Raw genomic sequence first — 22,681 nt, forward strand, 5'->3', positions numbered from 1 at the left:
CATATTTTCATTATGTACAAATAATAACACAATAATATTTGTAGTAACACACTGCAGGAGGAGAATTCTTTTTTTTAGTAATTTATAGACATTATTGAACTGAATTTTTATGAAATAAAATTAAAATAAAGCATTAAATATTAAATGCAAGTAATAAAAACAAGATTAAAATACAACAAATTAAATGAAATAAACATATTTTTTTAAAATTCCACAAAAGTAGATTTTTAAAAAACAGACAAAACATAAAACTGAGATCAAATTAAACCACAAAAATAATCAAACCATAAACACCTTCAAAAGTTTTTTTTAAAAATGTTTTTTCTGTTCAAAAGTTCAGAAGCTTCACAGCCACTAAAAGCAATAAAATACAGAGTTTTATTTATTGAGTTAATCTGACTGAGGTGACTTCATCATTTAAACATTTATTATATTCACTTCTTCATCACCACAACATACATCAAGTGACTAAGTATATAGTGCATGTTTTTATTTCCTTTACATTAAGCTAAATTGAGTTTATAGAAGATTAATAGTGGTCTCAGTGCGCCTCCTGCTGGACGTCTGGATGTATTAAAAGAAGGTTTTCATGCAGGGGTTTGTGTGTATTTTGTAAAAACAAAGGACTAAACAGTTTTTTATTCTCATTTTTAGTGTTTTAATTAGCGTATACTTTCCTTGTAATGGAGTATTTTTTCCTTTGCTGTAGTACTTTTACTGAAGTTAAATATCTGAATATTAGTAATTGCAGAAGATTTGAATGGCTCTAAACTGTTAAAGACTAATGAGAGTTTTTCATGCAGGATTTTCTGTTTTTTGCAAATAAATAAATAAATAAGGGACTAAACACGTTTAACTTGTAATTGAGTATTGTTTACTTTGCTGTATTTGCACCTTTATTTAAATATTTTGCTATCCACTGCTAGGAAGAATATTATAAAATAAATCTCCTATATATGTACTATTAATGTATTAATAAACCTGAATGTGTCTCAATAATCTAATAAAACTCTTGCTAAAAACATAAATACTGCCGGAGGAGGATTTTTCAAACAACCTGGCAACCCTGCAGATCAATAATCAATAAAACCACATGGATTATTTTCGTTTCTGATGCAGAATTTTACAGTTTCTGAAGATTTTAGTGAACATTTAAGGAAAAAAACTAAACCGGAAATGAGACGATTTGTTTTTTTTAATCCTCTAGTTCCGGCTTCCGAGTCAGCTGACCACGCCGCTGGTCACATGACTTCGGTTTCTTCAGAGCAGCAGCAGCTCGGATCGTTTCCTCGTCCAGCAGAAAGAAGATTTTCACGAGTTTTAACCGAAATAAAAAGTTCCGCTCTGAGGAGCGGGAGTTCCTCCTTCATCATCATCATCTTCATCACCTTCCTACTTCCGGTCTCAGCTGCTCAGACTCAGTAGGTTCATGTTTTTATCCCGTTTCTTTAATGAATGTGTGTCTGCAAACATTCAAACTGTCAAGTCTGTTTAAAAATACATTTAAAATCCTCATTTTAACCTAAACTTGGATGATTTTGTTGAATAATTCATTCAAAAAGCTGCATTTGGGTGTTAAAATTCATGTTTTTAAGGATTTTAAAGCAGCTCCTGTTATCTTTGTATTTGCATTTTTATTTTATCTGTAATGTGTATATTAAATGTAGGTATTAGTGTGTTTAAGCTGCAGGAATGTGGATTTATTCAGAAGTTACCTGTCAGGCTGTTAGTTTGAGTCACACCCAGTCAGGTGATGATCAGCAGCTTCAGAGGATTTGAACTGTCTGACTTTTATTTAACCTTTATTTAAAGAGGCGGAGACGCAAAGAATCAAGAATATCTGAGCATAATACAGTGAATATTACATGAAATTATCCCTGAACGTGCCAAAATCTGATTTATAATGAATATTTATGTGTTTATTCGGCTTCTTATGGCTGGAAACGACGTAAACAAGCGATAAAAATAAAGTAGGTTAACAAAAAACAACCATTTCTAGTTTGTTTTTTTTACATTTTTATTGAAATATATACAGTTTGGTCAGCATAAATCATAAAATACACACATGAGGGCTTTTAATTGATATAAATGCAGCGTTTTTTGGCAGATTTTTGCTCTCATATGGAGCAGATTAATTAAAAACTAAGTGTTAGTGTTATTTAAAAGTTTAAAAGTCAGTCTAACATGTAAAACTTCATTTATTTGTGACGTTTTGTTGCAGGAATCGGCTGCAGCTCTGTTTTTTTTTTTTTGCAGCTCTGCTAATAATCAACATTAAACATGTGCTGCGGGAAGATATGAACTAAAAAACATGATTTCTGCTGATTTCCAGAAAGAAATCAAGAAAATTTGAACACTTTATATGTTGGAAAATCATAAATGTAGCTTGAAATGTTCTAAATTTAATGAATAAGTAACTTAACTCAATCCAAAACTGTGCAGGTTTGATTTGCAGATGAAGCTGCAGAGACAAATAAATAAAAATCCTTTATAATAAATTTAATAAAGTCCCATCAGCTCACAATAAGGTTCAATAAAAACTTAATCTAGGAAAAGCAGTGACCGAAAAGCAAAAAAGCAATAAGTACCATTTAATACTGAAATATAATAAATAAGACAAGAGCAGTAACCCTGGCAGTTATGTTGAGGTAAAAATCACACATTATAATGAAATATTGCACCTAAAATATTTTAAAAAAAGAAATATAGCCCAATCAGTCGCTATAAATACATCCTAGAGGCCTCCAGAGGTAATTATAATAAAGAAAATACACACTAAAATGTACTTTAGAGCCTCCTCAATACAATATATAAAGAAATTCACATCATGCAGCATCATGTTGTTAAATTAACCTGAAAATAAACATAAATATTCATATTTACTGTCATCGGATTAGTCTTTGGTAAAAAACGAATAAAGCAGATAGAAAGTAATTCTCAAGTCTGTAAATGAAACACAACAAACAGCTTTAATGAAAATGCACAACGAGAAAAGATGTTTCAGTGGTTTTTTAGTCAAGTATCAGCAGAAAAACCTTTAAATCTAACAGTAAATCCATAAAGAAAACATATTAAAAACTGTTAAAACATTAATATTCAATAGTAGCTGCAGATGGAGAACAGCAGAAACAGTCTTTGAAATACGTAAATTTTCTTTCAAATCGTGACAAAAATCTGTCAGATAATTAGAGTTTTGCTGATTAAATGCAGTAAAAATGGTTTTTTTTGTAAATTTTAACTCGGAATCTTTGAATCTGGTCCAGATTCTCTGTTTTAGATGAAAGTTTTTCTTATTTTCTGCAGGAATGAGGCTGTTTCTGTTCGTTTTAACTTCGGTTCTCTCTGGAACCTCCGTCGCCCTCGACAACGGCCTCATGAGAACTCCTCCTATGGGATGGTTGGCATGGGAACGCTTCCGCTGTGACATCGACTGCGACAACGACCCGAAGAACTGCATCAGGTGAGCCGACGTCACGCTCATTATTTATTATTATTATTGTTGTTGTTGTTGTTGTTATTATTATTGTTGTTGTTGTTACTATTATTGTTGTTTTCGCAAACTTCAGAGGAAGAGTGTTTATTGAAAGGTGTCATTGAGAGGAAGAATATCACAATTTAGCAGGTGAAAATAAATAAATAAATAAAATACATAAATAAATCAGATAAAAATAAAGGTGAAAATCTGGCAGCAGATGTCAAAAAATATGTAAAAAAATAAATAAAGACAAAATATTGGAAAGAAAAAAAGAATAAATAAATAAAGAATAAAAAAATGTTAAAAATACATTAAATAATTAAATATAATAAATAAAAATAAAAGTGAAATTGGGGGGAAATCTGGCAGAAAGAATGTTACTTTTTTTTAAATGAGTAAATAAATAAATACATTAAATTAATAAAAATAAAGGTAAAAATAAAGTTGAAAATCTGGCAGCAGGTGCCAGAAAAAATATGTTTATAAAAAAAAAAAAAAAAAAAAAGGCAGAATATTGGAAAGGTAAAAATTAATAAATAAAAAATATAAATTAAATCTAAACAATAAATAAAATAATTAAATAAAAATAAAGGCAAAATAAAGAGAAAATCTGGCAGTAGGTGCCAGAAACAATGTGCTAAAAAAATGGAACAATATTGTTAAGTTACAAAATAAATAAATAAATAAATTAAACTAAATTAAATTTTGGTCAGAAATGGACAAAAATGCAGAGATTTCTGTCAAATAAAGTAACACAGACTGAGAAATCCCCGATTAAATGCAATGGAACCAGCATCTTAAAGTGAATATCACCTCCAGAAATGATAGGAAAACTCTTTATATTCTCCAATTTTCGGCTGCAGCACCATGTTGTTGTTTATTCTGAGGTGTTGTTGTTTATCCTGACCTGTTGTTGTTCATTCTGAGGTGGTGGTGTTTATCCTGACGTGTTGTTGTGTTGTTGTTTATCCTGAAGTGTTGTTGTGTTGTTGTTTATCCTGACGTGTTGTTGTTGTGTTGTTGTTTATCCTGACGTGTGGTCTGGTCCTCCAGTGAGAAGCTCTTCACCGACATGGCCGACCGGCTGGCCGAGGACGGCTGGAGGGAGCTGGGCTACGTCTACGTCAACATCGATGACTGCTGGTCCTCCATGGAGCGGGACCAACAGGGACGCCTGCAGGCCGACCCCAAGAGGTGCGGTCTAATTCCTGGAAGCAGAACTTTAAAGAGCTGCAGGTCGATGAACCGTTAGAGAGGGCAGGTATGAAGTCATGTGACCAAACGACACCTGAGTGGGTTTATTACCTGCAGGATCAGAGCGATAAAGTCAGCGACCTGTGAACTGACTGCAGCTGGATTTAACAGGTTTATGTCACATGATCGTACAGGGCAGGAAGGTAAATGCAAACTAACTGGTCTATAAGGCCCCGCAATAAAAAGAAGACCTGATTTTAAAAAAACATGCCTTAAAATAGAAGAAGAAACTTGAATTCTACAATATTTCAGACACCTGGAACCCATCTCAACTATATTATTAATGTCATTTGCTGTATTAGTTAGTCAGTAGTTTCAGTTTCATCAGTTTTACAACATTGTAATACTCAGATTTAACATGTAGTATTAATTTACTACCTCATTCCAAGTATTACTTCTCACTTTTAAATGGAAATTTTATTTCCAGTTATGTATCGTACTCATATCTTTTGTTTTCTATGCAACATCTGGCAGCAGAATTTCCTTCAGGATTAATAGAGTTATCGTATCTTATTTATCGCGTCTTATGGTACGTTATCGTATTCTATCTTTTCTCATCAGATGTCATGGTGTCATATCTCATTGTATCTCATTGTTTTCTATTGTATCTTGTAGTATCTCCTCTATCTCAACATATCTCACTATGTTTCATCATATCTCGTCGTATCTTGTATTACATTTCATTGTACCTCGATGTATCTCATCGTATCCCATCGCATCTCATCTATCTCAACATATCTCACTGTATTTTATCATATTTCATCGTATCTCATAGTATCTCATCGTATCTAACTGCATTTCATCTCTCATTATATTTCATTGTACCTCGTATCTCATTGTATTTCACCGTATCTCATATTTTATCTTATCTCAGCGTATCTCATCGTATTTCATCGTATGTCATCGTATCTTGTTATTGTATCTTATTGTATCTCATCGTGTCTCATTATAACTTACATCTTATTGCATTGTAGTGGATCTTATCAAATCTAATCATCTCTTATTGCATCTTATCTCATTGTGTCGTGTCTTTTCACATCATATCACATTGCGTTGTGTTATATTGTATCTTATATCTTATTGCATCATGTTGTATCTTTTTGTATCATATCAAAAATGATCTTACCACATTGTATTGTATTTTATTGTATCTCATCGCATCTCATTGTATCTCATCATATCGCACCTTATCATAACATGTCACATCTTATCGTATCTCATCGTATCTTATCGTATCTCATCGTATCTCATCGTATCGTACCTTATCATATCATGTCACATCGTATCTCATTGTGTCTCATCGTATCGTATCTTATCGTATCTCATCGTATTGTACCCTATCATATCATGTCACATCTTATCGTATCTCATTGTATTGTACCTCATTGGATCATACCTTATCATTTAGTACCGTATCGTATCTCATCGTATTTCATCGTATCGTATCTTATCGTATCTCATCGTATCGTACCTTATCATGTCACTTCATATCTCATTGTATTGTACCTCATTGGATTGTACCTTATCATTTAGTACCGTATCGTATCTCATCGTATCTCATCGTATCGTACCTTATCATATCATGTCATATCGTATCTCATTGTATTGTACCTCATTGGATTGTACCTTATCATTTAGTACCGTATCGTATCTCATCGTATCTCATTGTATCTCATCTTATTTCATCGTATCGTATCTTATCGTATCTCATCGTATCGTACCTTATCATATCATGTCACATCTTATCGTATCTCATTGTATTGTACCTCATTGGATCGTACCTTATCGTTTAGTACCGTACTGTATCTATTCATATCTCATCATATCTCATCGTCTTGTATCTCATCATATCTTACTGTATCTTATCTGACCCTTGCAGGTTTCCAATGGGAATCCATAATCTGTCGCACTACATGCACGCCCGCGGCCTGAAGCTGGGTATCTATGGCGACATGGGCAGCCACACCTGTGGAGGTTACCCCGGGACGCCGCTGGACAAGATCGAGCTGGACGCCCAGACGTTTGCTGACTGGGAGGTGGACATGTTCAAATACGACGGCTGCTACTCCAACGCCTCGGAGCAGGAGAAAGGTAACGTTTAGGAGGGATCTACGTCCACATGAAGAACTACATCTGGTAGTACTGATCTATCCTCTGTCTCTACAGGTTACCCTCTGATGTCAAAGGCTCTAAACGCTACCGGACGGCCTATAGGATACTCCTGCAGCTGGCCGGCCTATCAGGGAGGCCTGCCACCGAAGGTACAGTCAACATGTCTGAAACTTATCTTTCTGTCATTCTATTTCCTGTTCTACATCTTTAGAAGTTGTTCTGCGTTTTGATTGGCTCTGGAGATCGACTTTTTTTCTAAAATCTTATAATAATCAAGTCCAGGTTAATGCAGAGATACTTCCATCGAATAGAAATGTAATTTAAAAATGCCGTTAAAAGTGTTTTATGTCCCACCCCTTCTCCCAAAAGAGCCAATCGCCTGCCGAACCAAGACATATCCAGCCAATCAGGATGTTGTTCTAGTACAACTGGTGGGGAAAAAAGTTTTTAAACCTTTTTTGGTGAAAAATTACCAAACTTTTGAAGGTTTTTATCAGATCTGATTGCGCCTGATTGCCTCTTGCAGAATCAGATGGTTTATTTTTGGTGAATGTGTGTAGATTTAAAAGAGATTTAAATAATGATATATGATAAATATAATGGTTTTTAGCTCCGAAACGGACCATTTTTCCAACAAATTATTAGTTTGAAAGTTGAAAATCCAATTATTATTACTGTTTTTAGTTTCCCCCTGATAAATGGCGTCATTGTGGCAATTGAAAACAGAAAAAAACTTGGCTTTTAAAGCTGCTGGCAGGTGTTGGGTTTTTATTATTGTATCTCATATTGTTTCTTCATATCTTATCATAACATATTTTATTGTCGTAGATCATAGTAGATCTTATCGTATCTTGTGTGTTATTGCATCTTATCGTATCACATCGTGCTTTATTAGGTCTTCTATCTTATCACATCTCATTGTTTCTCAGGTTTTTGAACCTTTTTCGGTGAAAAACAACCAAACATTTGAAGGTTTTTCTCAGATTTAATTGCACCTGATTGCCTCCTGCAATATCAGACGGTTTATTTTTGATGAATGTGTATAGATTTAAAATAGATTTTCATGACTTGAAACTCAGATTTTGACATTTTTCACCAAATGATTAGTTTAAAGACCATTTGAAAGTGGAGAATCCAATGATTTTTTTCTGTTTTTACAGTTTCTCCCTGATAAACGGCATCATTTTGGCAATTAAAAACCAAACTTGGCTTTGAAAGCTGCTGGCAGGTGTTGGGGTTCACCACTTCCTGCTGCTATAAAAGAGGTCTTTATGGACTTTTAAAACCCAAATTTTAAAAAGTCACTGAGAATTTAATCATTTACGTGGTAAAAACAGAGTCTCGTCTCTTGCAGACTCCTGAATAAAAATCTAAGGGAGAATTCTCAAATATATTCTGTATTATATGAACTAGGGAATATCCAGCCAATAATGTGCAGGAAAATGGTTTTAAACCTTATTTTGTTGTAAAATCACCATTTTTTTTAAAGGTATTTGATCAGATTTGACTGGTGAGGTGGGATCAGAGAGTCCTGATGTTGATGGTCATGGTTGGGTAACATCTGTAACTTTAATGAATCAGAGGTCTGCGGTTACCACCCAGAGACCAAACATCAGTTTAACAGATGAATTCCAGATGAAGGGTGGTTATTTTGACACAGTTTTGGTGATTCGGCTCCTCATGGTTGCTTCCTGACGCGTTTTTCATAATGGGAGCGTTTTAAGTGTTGCAGGAGCACTGGGAGCAGAGCAGCACTGCACGGTGAGAATACTTTAAATCCACTATTGTTTTCATTTTTCAAGCTAAAGACTTGAAACTTTTTGGTTGCACCTCATGACTAGCAGACTGTCTTCTTTTAGAAATGAGTCAGATCTCGTTAGCATGAATTAACTGTTACCAGGATGGCTGCCAAGCGTCCAAACTCACCTCGAAGCACCTTGACAACACTAAAAGTCTCCACAAAGTCACAAGCTGTGTGTATTTTGGTCGACTGTAAAGGAAACTGCAACAAAACAAAGTCTAGGGGACTATTTTAACTGCATGAAGTCGGTGGAAAAGGATTCTTTGAGTTCTTTACTCTTTTTCCAGAGTTATTTTAATTTTCACACGCGGTAGACTATGATGCGAATGTAACCCACAACATATGTCTCATGTGAAACGTTGCTCAGAAATACACATTTGTAGGGATTTTGTGTATTTTTGTGATGATTTTGTCTTTTTGTGATGATTTCATGTCCTTTTTGTGGTAATTTTAGGCCTCTTTGTGGTGATTTCTATCTTTTCGCAATGACATTATGTCTCCTTGTAGTGTTTTAAATGTCTTTCTTGCTTTTTCTGTCTCTTTGTGGTTGTTTTGTGTCTTTTTGTGATGATTTTATGTCTCTTTGTGGTTGTTTTGTGTCTTTTTGTGATGATTTTATGGTATCACGGGTGTTTATTTTTCGTGTTAGATGCATCTTTTCATCAAGGTTTTTGACTCTCTTATTTTACAGTTTTATTTCCTCGTTATGTGAAACTAACTCTTGTTTTCAGGTGAATTACACTCAGCTGGGTGAGATCTGCAACCTATGGCGTAACTACGGCGACATCCAGGACTCGTGGGGGAGCGTTCTGAGCATCGTGGACTGGTTCTTCGATAACCAGGACGTTCTGGCTCCAGCAGCAGGACCTGGACGCTGGAACGACCCCGACATGGTTGGTTTACCGGACATAAAAGCTGTAACTTATTGGTTTCTGACAGGTTTTAAACTCTCCTGTTGGACGTCGTCTCACGTCTTCTGGTGGTTTTGCGTCTTCAGCTGATCGTGGGAGACTTCGGCCTCAGCCTGGACCAGTCCCAGACCCAGATGTCGCTGTGGGCCATCATGGCGGCTCCTCTGTTCATGTCCAACGACCTGCGGACCATCAGCGCCGACGCTCGCAGGATCCTGCAGAACAAGGCGCTGATCGGCATCAACCAGGACCCGCTGGGCATCCAGGGCCGACGCATCGTCAAGGTGCAGCTTCACGGGGATTCTGTAGTTTTGTGTCTCGTTTGAGTCATTTTTTGTCTCGTTTTTGTCATTTTGTGCCTCATTTTTGTCATTTTGAGTCATTTCTTTCATTTTGTGTCTCGTTTAGGTCATTTTGTGTCTCATTTTGTGGCTTCTTGCGAGTTTACTGTTTCTCACTTTATTTTGTACGACTTCTTTCCTCCAGGAGAAGAGCGGCATCGAGGTGTTCTTTCGGCCGCTACAGAACAACGGCAGCGCTCTGGTGTTCTTCAGTCGTCGTAGCGACATGCCGTACCGCTACCAGACGTCTCTGAAGAAACTCAACTACATCACTGGCAGCTACGAGGTACACATCTGTTGATAGCTTCACTCTTTGTGGTGATTTTGTGTCTTTTAGGGATTTTATGTCGGTTTGTGGGGATTTTATGTCATTTTTGTCATGATTTTATGTCGTTTTGTGGTGATTTTATGTCGGTTCGTGGTGATTTTATGTCGTTTTCTGGTGATTTTGCATCTTTTTGGTGATTTTATTCTGTTTTGTGATGGTATGTCTTTTTGTGTTGTTTTTATGTCTTTTTGTGTTGATTTTATGTCTTTTTGTGTTGATTTTATGTCTTTTTGTGTTGATTTTATGTCTCTTTTGGTCATTCTATTTCTTTTTGTGATGATTATATTTCTTTTTGCCATGACATTATGTCTCCTTGTAGTAATTTTATGTCTTTCTTTGCTTTTAATGTCTTTTTGTGGTTGTTTTGTGTCTCTTTGTAGTGATTTTATTTCTTTGTGTGTTGGTTTTTTGTGTCTTTGTGGTCGTTTTCTGTCACAGATTTTGTTAGGAAACGACCCAAATGCAACCAAATGAAACTTTGGTAAAACTTAAACAAAACACGAGAAGAATCATATTTTTACTCTTTCTTTTCTTGGTATTTTTTATTAAATCTGACTAATAAAAGTGTTTTATTTCTGTCTCGTAGCTCTTTAACGCCTTCACCTACAGGACCATGCAGGTAAAAGACGCCACGGACTTCGTGGTGTCGGTGAATCCTTCGGGTGTCGTCACATTTTTAGTCTCCGCTCCCGCCAAAATAAACCGCCGGCAGTTCTACAGCGGCGGGAAACTCCAGGGACCGGCCTTCGAAGACGCCGAGGAAAACTCTCTTCCTCCAGTCTTCCTCTGAAAAGACCAATCTAATGATCGCACTGATGTTTTATGAAAATTTTTGATTAGACTGAAGCTGCTGTTGGGTGCTCGGAGGATTTATTTCATACATTATTAGCTGTTAATTGTGTTTTTTTAAAGTGCCTTTTAACTTCACACTCAGGGATCGAATCGGACGTTAGATTTCAAAACTGGAAAACTTCACATTAAAAGGGAGATTTTAAAAACTGCTCGGTTTTATGAATTCTATTTCCATTTAAAGCTGCACAAGAGGCTGTAAAATTGACTTTTTATATGAAATGATTCTGTGAATTTTGTGCTTTTTTGCTTTGAATTAAAAACTTTATTCAGTCAGACTAACGTTTGTGCTTCATTGTGTTTGTAATAATTCAGTTTCCATCATCATAAGAATAAATGCTGTTGCTTTTTAAAGTTCAAATCATTCAATGATGCCAAATTTGTATTTATAATAAATTTCTATTTGACTGACGGTTGTTTTCTGGCTGAAAGTGACGTAAGAAAAGTGGTAAAAAATAATAAAACGGGTGTGAAAGATGAACTATTTGTATGTGTTTTTAAATATATTTCTATGATTCATATTCTCTCAGTGATGAATATTAAAGCCTTTATTTTCCACATCAACAGTTTTTTAATTACTAACAAACTTTCTGCATGTCGTGGAATTTTTAACCACTCTTTGTTTTCTTGCCTTTTTGTTGTGATTTTAGGTCTTTTTTTTTTGCTTTTTTGTGTCTTTGTGGTTGTTTTAAGTTTTTTTTGTGGTTGTGTTGTGTCTCTTTGGTCGTTTTGTGTTTTTTGTGGTTGTTTTGTGTCTCTTTGTGGTTGGTTTGTGTTTATATGTGTTTTTCGTTTGTGGTTGTTTTGTGTGTTTTTGTGGTCATTTTATGTCTTTTTTGCTTCTTTGTGTCTCTTTGTGGTTGTTTTGTGTTTTTTGTGGTTGTTTTGTGCTTCTGTGTCTGTGGTCATTTTGTTGTTTTTTTGTGGTTGTTTTATGTTTCATTTTTTGTGCCTCTTAATGGTTGTTGTGTCTTTTTGCTTTTTTAGCATGTTGTCGTTGTTTTGTGTCATTTTGTGCCTCTAAAATGTGGTTTTGTGTCTTTTGTGGTATTTTTTCTTTTTTTGTACCTCTAAATGGTAGTAGTTTTGTGTCTTTCTGTTTTTTGTGTGTCTATGGTTGTTTTCTGTCTTTTTGTGCCTCTTTGTGTTTGGTTTTTTTTGGTCTATTTCTATTTTTTTATGTGCCTATTAATGGTTGTTTTATGTGTCTGTGGACATTTTGTTTCCCTTTCTGGTTGTTTTTGCTTAGTTTGTGTCTCTTTCTAGAAGTTTTGTGTCTCTTTGCTTAGTGTCTTTGTGTCTCCACTGGGTTTTTGTTCCTCTTTGTGTTGATTTCCGGCTCTTCATGGTTGAATCTTTCTGGTCTTCAGTTCCTCCACAGATTCAGGTGTGAACTCCATCATCTTCAGATGGTTTTCTGTTCACCATCTCTTCTCCACTTTCAGTGTTTTCTGCAGACTGTTTTCCACCACAGTCTAAATGTTTTTCTCATGTTGCAGATGAATCATCTCCCGCAGAATGTTTTACCTCTTAAAACTTGTCTCCGGAAGAAACCTGCTGGTCAAATAAAAACTCACTGTTAATCCAAATTTAGCCTTGATATGAATCATTTTGAGCCTGAAATGTACATGAAGCAACACGGAGCTGCTTTAAAGCTGGATTCTACTCTGGTGTCCTCAAACCAATAACCTGCTGACAGAGAACATGTTGAGTCTGGTTCAGAGACGTTCAAGGTCAGAAAGTTCAAACATTCAGCAGCACAGATTTCTGCTTCATTCATCAGTTTATTACTCTGCCAAGGAATGGAGGAGTTATGTGATGATCAGCGTACGTTTGTCTGTGAATCCGTCCGTCTGTCTGTCCGTCTGTTTGTCTGTCTGTCAGCAACATTACTCAAAAACAGACCAACGGATTTGGATGAAATTTTCAGTGAAGGTCAGAAATGACACAAGGTGATTAGATTCTGGCAGTGGTGCAGCTTATAGTCTGGATCCACAGATTGGTTATAGATTTCTGTATCATTGTGAGATAGCAGCACGGCGTCACTGTAACCATGACAACAAGTGAACACTACATCAGCTGCCTGCTGACGATCACATGATTGTGATCCTACTACAAATCCACTGCTGCTGACTTATCAGGACTTATTCAGAAATTATCCAAAGAACAATTGATTAAATTGTGGGGGTGTTTCTGAGTCCCATCAATTCCTGCCACCGGCTACATATTTAGGTCACGTGATTCAGTATCCGTACATAATGTTCACATGCAGAACACACGCCTGTACTCAGAGCAATGTCATTTAGTTTGTGGGTACATCTATATTAAATGGACACATTCTATGTTGCTGTGATTTTTGATCATCAATAACTAATAAATAAATGCTGCATTTCTTCAAAAATATGCTGCATTTCTGACAATGCCATATGGGGAATGGATGGCCTTGGAGGAGGACTGCGCTCTCTGAGTGCTTTTCTTGTTAACATGTGATTCATGTTTTCTCAGTAATATAAAAAACAAGCTGCTTTTCACTTTCAGCTTTCAGCTTTCACTTCTCAGATTCACGTCAACCTAAAACTACTTCAGTCTGACGTCCAGGTTTCATAAGTGTATTTTTCTGTGTTTTGCAACGCTGCAGATCAACAAAAGCTGCATTAAAATCAACTTTCATTGCACATTTACGTAGAAAAACAGACTTTTCTGGACTGATTTGCTGCGGGTCGGTGGAGATTCATCAAAGTGCTCGGCTGCAGTAACATAATGTCTTTTAAACTGTATAATAATGAAGATTTTAAAGCACAGATTCAGTGGTTTGGAGTTCAGCATGCTCAGAAATGTAACTTACAGATCTGTTCTCAAGATGCTCTTAAAACTTCAAAAAAGATCACTGTGCACTCATGTTTAGGGAAAAAATAGGACCCAAACTAAACACTTTCTTGTCCCATTTACAGCTTTTCTTGTGTTTTTGCTGATGAGACAGCTTCTTGAATAATTTGCAAAATGTAATATACTGATTTGTTTGCAAGATGCACCAAAAAACCTAACAAAAATGAAGATACTCCCCTGTTTTTTGGGGGGATAAATGGCCACAAATGAAACATTTTCTTGTCTCATCTTCAGCTTTCTTGCTTATGAACTAATGACATAACTTCCTAAGTCATCTGAACTATGTAACTAACAGATTTGCTTGATAAATGCACCTAAAACCTACAAACAAAATGAACATACTGTACTTGAATTTCAGCTTTTATGCTAATGAGATAGTTTCTTAAATAACTTGCACTATGTAACGTACACATTTGTTTGCAAGATGTACTGAAAACAGAGAGAAAATCTTTAATTTATAGATTCCTCTAGACAAATCTCTCATGTTTAAAGCCTGAACTTCTCATTAAACTTCATTATTTCCACTTGAATGTAGTAATTTCTCATCTTAAACTGAGGTCACCGCCCCGCTGAGCCACTAGAGGGCGGCGCTGCTCTTTATTCTGCAGGAACATCAACACTTGGTTCCATCTGCTGCCAGAAAACCAACCTGCTGATGATCCCCTCTGATATAAAACACTGCATGAAGTCATTTTTCTACTGAATTCTGTCCTTGACTCGTCTCCTGCTCTGTCTCGTCGTCGTCCTCCCACTGGTCTGTGATCACCTCCGACCCACAGACTGGATCTGCTCTGACCTGCTGCAGAGGTCACAGAGGTCACAGAGGTCACATGACTTACGGTAGAATACGGGATGAGCCGCGTCACCTGGAGGAGGTTTCAGGACGCAGAAAGACGATCTTTGTCGTCGTCTCAGATGTCTGAATCTCTCCGGCTGAACGAGACGAGACAAAACAGAGGAGGGAGGATGGAGGGGGAGGCAGGGAAGATTAGGGGGAGGCAGGGAGGATATGGGGGAGGCAGGGAGGATTAGGGGGAGGCAGGGAGGATTTGGGGGAGGCAGGGAGGATTTGGGGGAGGCAGGGAGGACGGCGGAGGAGACAGGGAAGATTTGGGGGATGCAGTGAGGACGACGGGGGAGACAGGGAGTATTTTGGTGAAGTAGGAGGACGGAGAGGGAGCAGGAGGACGGAGGGGCCTCTCTATAGTCTATTTGAGGGTGCAGGGGGGAGGCGGGGGAGGCAGAGCGTCCCTGCCGATGCTCACGTACGCCCACAGCTGCAGAGCCGTTCTGCTCTTTGTGCAGCGACCGTCGTCTCTTCCTCCTGCTGATCTCGTTCCTGTCACGCTGCTGGTCACACTCCCAGCCTCACGCCTCCCAAACGCCACCACGGGGGAGAGGGGGGAGGCAGACGGGGGAGAAGGACGGGGGGAGAGGGGGGAGGCAGACGGGGGAGAAGGACGGGGGAGAGGGGGGAGGCAGATGGGGAAGAGGGGGAGACGGATGGGGGAGGAGGGGGGAGGCGGATGGGGGAGAGGGGGGAGGACGGGGGAGAAGGGAGGAGGCAGACGGGGGAGAAGGACGGGGGAGAGGGGGGAGGCAGACGGGGGAGAAGGACGGGGGAGAGGGGGGAGGCAGACGGGGGAGAAGGACGGGGGAGAGGGGGGAGGCAGATGGGGGAGGAGGGGGGGAGGACGGGGGAGAAGGGAGGAGGCAGACGGGGAGAAGGACGGGGGAGAGGGGGGAGGCAGACGGGGAGGGGGGGAGGCGGATGGGGGAGGAGGACGGGGAGAGGGGGGAGGCAGATGGGGAAGAGGGGGGAGACGGATGGGGGAGGAGGGGGGAGGCAGACGGGGAAGAGTGGGGAGACGGATGGGGGAGGAGGCAGACGGGGAAGAGGGGGGAGACGGATGGGGGAGAGGGGGGGAGGACGGGGAGAAGGGAGGAGGCAGACGGGGGAGAAGGACGGGGGAGAGGGGGGAGGCAGACGGGGAGGGGGGAGGCGAATGGGGGAGAGGGGGGAGGACGGGGAGAAGGGAGGAGGCAGACGGGGGAGAAGGACGGGGGAGAGGGGGGAGGCAGACGGGGAGGGGGGGGAGGCGGATGGGGGAGGAGGACGGGGAGAGGGGGGAGGCAGATGGGGAAGAGGGGGGAGACGGATGGGGGAGGAGGGGGGAGGCAGACGGGGAAGAGGGGGGAGACGGATGGGGGAGGAGGCAGACGGGGAAGAGGGGGGAGACGGATGGGGGAGGAGGGGGGAGGCGGATGGGGGAGAGGGGGGAGGACGGGGGAGAAGGGAGGAGGCAGACGGGGGAGAAGGACGGGGGAGAGGGGGGAGGCAGACGGGGAGGGGGGGAGGCGGATGGGGGAGAGGGGGGAGGACGGGGAGAAGGGAGGAGGCAGACGGGGGAGAAGGACGGGGGAGAGGGGGGAGGCAGACGGGGGGAGGCGGATGGGGAGGAGGGGGGGAGGACGGGGGAGAGGGGGGAGGCAGACGGGGGAGAAGGACGGGGGAGAAGGACGGGGGAGAGGGGGGAGGCAGACGGGGAGGGGGGAGGCGGATGGGGGAGAGGGGGGAGGACGGGGAGAAGGGAGGAGGCAGACGGGGGAGAAGGACGGGGGAGAGGGGGGAGGCAGATGGGGGGAGGCGGATGGGGAGGAGGGGGGGAGGACGGGGGAGAGGGGGGAGGCAGATGGGGGAGAAGGGGGAGGCGGATGGCGAGGAGGGGGGAGGCAGACAGGGCCTTGCATGTAGGTCAGACTAAAGAGGACACTGAAAAGTCTCTGGTGTCTTATGTTCCTCCAGTTCTGCAGGGAAACACACAGTAATGATGTCATCACCACCTCATGACATCACTTTACTACAAACTGATTCAACGCAATGTTTAACCTGAGTTAAACCTAAAATCAGTGTAGGGAGGATGTCAACTGATTAAAAATGTTTCAATAGTTGCATTATTTCTAAGAACAGTCCAGTATTTCCTCCGATAAACAATCAAGTTTAGACACTTCAGAAAGACGATATTGAAAACTGAGGCCCCAAAGTAGAAACTCAAAGCAACCAAAGTGAGTCCAGCTGTGATTTCCTGTCAAAGTTTACAACAGAATGTCTAAAATACCTTTAAATTAATCAAATCTGACTCCAAACCTGTCCAACACTAGTTAAAAATATCAAGAATGGCTCAAAATTCCTCCAAAACAACCCAAAATATGTCAGAAGGGACTAAAAATTTGTCCCAAATTACTAAAATTTCTCCAAAGGTACTAAAAAAGTCCAAAATCAACCTAACTGCATGAACATGGTTCTAAACTGAGCTGTGAACAGCAGAACTTTCCCAGTTGTGGACCTATGAACCTTCAAATTAGTCAAAAATGACTCCAAACCTGTCCAGTGCAGGTTATTAACACCAAGAATGATACAACATGTACCCAAAACAATGTAAAATTTGTCAAAATAGACTGAAATATTATTAGAATTAGAAAACGTGCTAAAAAATTTGTTCAAAATTTGGCAGTTAGGGTTAACCCTAACCCTAACTGCATGAACATGGTTCTAAACTGAACTGTGAACAGCAGAACCTTCTCAGTTCTGGACCTATGGACTGGATCTATCTATGTCTGCATCATGGCTCCTCATGTAGAAGAACTGAACACAGGAAGTGGAAAATCTGACTGTGAGACTCGACAAAGATGGAAAATGATCCAACCCTATGAAGTCATTGGAAAATATTAAAAGTCAAGTATATCATCACAATACATGCAAGCAGTACGCCTGCATTGCTTTTATTTTGAAAGATCTGCTGAGTTACCGTTTTTTCGCGCGTGACCTTAGTCCATAAGGTCACGCGCGACCTTACGTTTTTTTCGCGCGTGCTTTCCATACTTAACATGAGGTTTATGCCCTGATTGGAAGATGTCAGCTAACGGCATTAAAAGAAAAACTGATTCCGAATGCAGAGTTTTTAACAAGGCGTGGACTTCCAAGTATTTCTTCACTGCAGTCAGAGGTAAAGCTGTGTGTCTAGTTTGTGGAGAACAGCTCGCGGTGCTCAAGGATTATAATCTGAATCGACACTACGAGACCAAACATGGCGGAGAAGTACAAACATTTGACTGATACAGAGCGGGGAGGATGTCTGAAGGTTTGCTAGCTAAACTGCTAAAGCAGCAATGACTTTGTTTTACCAAAGCTCACATCAAGGGATGCAGCAGTCAAGACGAGTTTTCTAATATCCTACAAAATCGCCAAAAACAGTAAACCATTCTCTGATGGAGAGTTTATAAAAGAATGTCTGGTGGACTCTGCAGCGTTTATATGCCCGGAGAAGAAAGGAGCGTTCGTTAATGTGCCCCTTTGGAGACGAACCGTAATGAGGCGGGCGGAGAGCATCGCCGAAAATCTGGAGCTTCAGCTGCACAACAAAGTGGATGATTTAGATGTTTTCTCCTTGGCTCTGGACGAGAGCTGTGATGTCCGTGACACAGCCCAGTTACTCATCTTTGTACGTGGACTAACAAAAACCTTTGAGATGAGGAGGAGCTGGCAGCTGTGCAGCAAATGAAGGAACCACGACGGTTCACTGAGGTAAATACATGCATGAACAAGCTGGGAATAAAATGGGAGAATTTAGTTGGTGTTACAACTGATGGCTGTCCAAATTTGACAGGGAAAAATGTTGGGCTTTTGAAACGGATGCAAGATAAAGTGACTGTAATAAACCCAGAACAGAAACTGATATATTTTTGCATTGTATTATACATCAGGAGGTGCTGTGTAAGTCGGTGCTAAAAATCAACCACGTGACTGATGTTGTAGCTAAAGTAGTTAACTTCATCAGGGCAAGAGCATTGAATTACAGACAGTTTGTTGTCTTTGTGGAGGAGATGATAGTGAACATGGTGACCTTGGTTACCAGACAGCTGTCAGATGGATCAGCCTGGACAAGGTGCTTAAACCAGTTTGGGATCTGAGAGCAGAGATTCAAGAGTTTTGTGAGAAGAAAGGCAGAACATCACGGAGCTCTCAGATGCAGACTGGATGGCAGACCTTGCTTTTGCTGTTGATGTGACTGCACTAATGAATGGACTAAATACCAAGCTGACCAAATGTACAGTCTGGTGACTGCTTTTATGAGAAAGCTGAAGTTTCTCTCCAGCCAGTTGGAGGACAACATTCTCACCCACATGCCTACACTGGAGGAAGTCACACCATCAGCTGATCACCTCCACAGGTACTCATCCATGTTGGAGCGCTGCATGCTGAACTTTCAGGATGATTTGAAGACTTCAGAACAGTTGAGAGTGAAATGCACATGGTTTCCTCTCCCTGCAGCTGCAGTGTGAATACTGCACCCAGTGATGTCCAACTTGAACTCACTGATCTGCAGTCTGATAAACTACTGTCAGAACACTTTAAGTCAGGATCACTGCTGACTTTTTATTGTTCTCTCAAAGAGGAGAGCTTTCTAAACTTGAGGAGGGATGCTCAGAAGATGTTGGTTCTCTTTGGATCCACTTATATATGCAAACAAACCTTCTCAGTGATGAAGTTCAACAAATTCAGATACAGATCCTCTCTAAGTGATGATCACTGGGTGCTGTTCTTTGCATATCCAGCACAGATGTTCAACCTGACTTCAGTTCACTTGTTTAAGCCAAAAACAGGCTGAATTTCTCTCACTGAACAAAAAGAAAAGAACTGAGGTATGCAAACAAACAAAGCTGGATGCATTTAATGCTTTTCATGGAAAGTTAATGTTGTGCTGGTTTTGCACATTTTTGAAAGTGTTTTTCTGAATATTTGTTAAATAATTGTGTTCTGTGTTCCACATTATTGTAGAATTATTGTATTGTGTAATTTACTGTTTTTATTGGGATATATTAAACATTGCTGTAAGCGTAGTGGGTAGCTGTTGTCTTTCTTTATGCTTCACTATGCTGCAGTCATCTTAATGTAAAGTTAGAAAAAACTGACAACACTATAATGGTACAAGATGTTTGCAATGTTCCTGTACATCCAGCAGCTGTTAGTCCAGATGAGCTGTAGCAGTTACCTCATAGTGTTCATGATGAATCAAAACTGACACGATGAGGCAAGTTTCACATCTCTGCCAGCTGACGGTCATATTGTTGTGGAATAAATTCCTACTGACTTCGTTTGTAAAAACAGTGACTGCTGAAGAGTAACTAAGGCACTCGGAAAAACAGCTTCACATTTTAAGTTTGTCTTTGTGATAGAAAATATCTACAACTCAATAGGCAGCAATCATAGTTTAAATGAAAAAACAAAATCTTTCATTAAATAGTTGTATTCTGTGTTCCACATTTTCATTATATCATTGTATTGTTTCATTTACTGGTTTTATTGAGATATATAATGAGCACAGCTTTTAAGTGTATTGGTCTGGCCCTTAACAACCGTCAGAGTTTCTCATGTGGCCCCGTATGAAAATTAATTGCCCACCCCTGGTCTAGAAGGAGTCATAGTACCACTAATCAGGAGGTCTAGAAGGAGTCATAGTTCCACTAATCAGGAAGTCTAGAAGGAGTCATAGTACCACTAATCAGGAGGTAGAGAAGGAGTCATAGTTCCACTCATCAGGAGGTCTAGAAGGAGTCATAGAACCACTAATCAGGAGGTCTAGAAGGAGTCATAGTTTCACTAATCAGGAGGTCTAGAAGGAGTCATAGTACCACTAATCAGAGCTCCTAAAATGACTCCACAGACAGTGAACTACTTTCTCCAGACAGCAGCTGCTTCAGACTTGGCTCAGGGGTTCTCCATGGAAACCAGAGTTAGTGTGAAGCTCAGACAGTGTGAAGGAACCTTCAGAACATCAACCTCTATGGATAGAGGACCAGAACTAAACCTGGTTGCTGCTCAGAACTAAACTTCCAGATGAAAGTTTGCTGAAGAACATGAGAAGAAGCCTGATGGATGTTGGAGAACATTCTTTGGTCAGATGAAGATAAATGAGTTCAGATGGAGTCCAGATGTTTGGTGAGAACCTGACCAGGACTACCACAGTGGAGGAATAGTCCTGATAGTGAAGCACGGAGGTGGAAGTATGATGATACGAAGCTGCATGAGTGTAAAAGGTGTTGAAGACATTTCTAGATGCACTTATAGTCAAAAATTAACCCAAATTTATCCAAAAACTACATTAAAATTGTCCCAAATGACTCAAACTTGGTCCAAAATGACGTATTTAACTACGTATTCTTTCTATATTTTGAAAGAATTGACCTTTGTTGCATTAAGTTCCTACTTTGGGGCCTGTATATTAAATCTAGTAAACCTCCAGTGGTAGTTTAGAGCCAGTATTCTGACTCTTCTTCTCTTCTGTCTTCTGTCCACAGTGAGCTTTGCTTCATCCTGGCAGCATCTGAATCAAACATGGAGAGTCTGACGTCTTCGTCCTCCTACTTTTACTCAAACCCCGGATGCCTCCCTCGCCAACGGCTTCATTCCACTCTGGGACGGTGAGAGCCTTTAGACTGGAGCTTTAAAGTGTCCCGTCCTGTCCTATAGGTCCACATGTCCCGCTGGCTGGAGACAGACGCTGTTGTTTCAGCTGCAGTGAACACATGAAGGCATGATGTGAAAGCATGAAGGTAGAGCTGTGATCATTAAGAACGTTCCTGCAGACACACAACCGCATGTTCAGAGGAGGTCTGCTCAGATTTGATAGGTTTTTTCTGCTGATTTTCCTTTTTCTTTGTCACGATTTTGTATCTTTTTGTGCATTTGCATCTTTTTATGATCATTTTGTGTCACATTTTCCTCATTTCATGGTTTTTCATGGTTGTTTCCATTTAACTTTAGTTGCTTTACATCACAGTTTGGGGTTTTTTTGCATCTTTTTATGGTCATTTTTTGTCACATTTTAGTTGTTTTACGTCCTTTTAAATCTACCTCTTTAGGTAAAAATATTGCAAATTAATCATTTCAAGGCACATTTGTCATGATTTTGTGTCTTTCCATGACTGCATCTTTTTGCGCTTTTTTTGCATTTAGTTAAGCTATTTTGCATCACGTTTTGGTTGCTTTATTAATTTTGGAGGTCATTTTGTATCATATTTTGTCGTTTTTTACATCTTTTTATGTTTATTTGCACTTAAAGTTGGTGTTTTGTGTCACGTTTTGGTTTCTTGCATTTAACTTCAGTTGCTTTGCGTCACAGTTTCATTTTTTTGTTGTAATTTTGTCGCATTTTGGTTGTTTTATTTATTTTTGTGGTCATTTTGTGTCACATTTTGGTTGCATTACGTCTTTTTAAGTTTAAGTTTTTAAGTTAAAATAATGCAAATTAATACTTTCAAGCCACCTTTGTCGTGATTTAGCTTTTTTTTGGTCATGATTTTGTGTCTTTTTGTGTGTTTGCATAATTTTATGGTCATTTTGTGTCACATTTTGGTTGTTTTACTCATTTTTGTGGTCACTTTGTGTCATATTTTGACAGTTTTTAATCTTTTTGTGCTGATTCGCACTTAATGTTGGCATTTTTTTGTCACATTTTAGTTGTTTTACATCCTTTTAAATCTAAATAAATAATAAAAATAATGCAAATTAATCATTTCAAGCCACATTTGTCATGATTTTGTGTCTTTCCATGACTTTGCATCTTTTTGCATTTTTTTTTGCATTTAGTTAAGCTATCTTGCATCAGTTTTTGGCTGCTTTATTAATTTTGGAGGTCATTTTGTGTCATATTTTGACGGTTT

General features: G+C 39.6%; 1 protein-coding gene across 1 annotated transcript; it reads left to right on the forward strand.

Moving 5' to 3' along the window:
* Positions 1 to 1,239: 1,239 nt before the first annotated feature.
* naga (N-acetylgalactosaminidase, alpha) lies at positions 1,240 to 11,349 on the forward strand. The gene is made up of 9 exons (XM_023285926.3): positions 1,240 to 1,421; positions 3,304 to 3,460; positions 4,529 to 4,669; positions 6,609 to 6,820; positions 6,896 to 6,990; positions 9,374 to 9,535; positions 9,640 to 9,837; positions 10,040 to 10,180; positions 10,809 to 11,349. Exons 2-9 carry the CDS (start codon positions 3,306 to 3,308, stop codon positions 11,010 to 11,012), a joined length of 1,308 nt encoding a protein of 435 aa, XP_023141694.1. The 5' UTR covers positions 1,240 to 1,421; positions 3,304 to 3,305; the 3' UTR covers positions 11,013 to 11,349.
* The last annotated feature ends 11,332 nt before the right edge of the window (positions 11,350 to 22,681 follow it).

The sequence above is a fragment of the Amphiprion ocellaris genome, chromosome 12, assembly GCF_022539595.1.
Source record: "Amphiprion ocellaris isolate individual 3 ecotype Okinawa chromosome 12, ASM2253959v1, whole genome shotgun sequence".
In the NCBI taxonomy this organism is placed as follows: Eukaryota; Metazoa; Chordata; class Actinopteri; family Pomacentridae; genus Amphiprion; species Amphiprion ocellaris.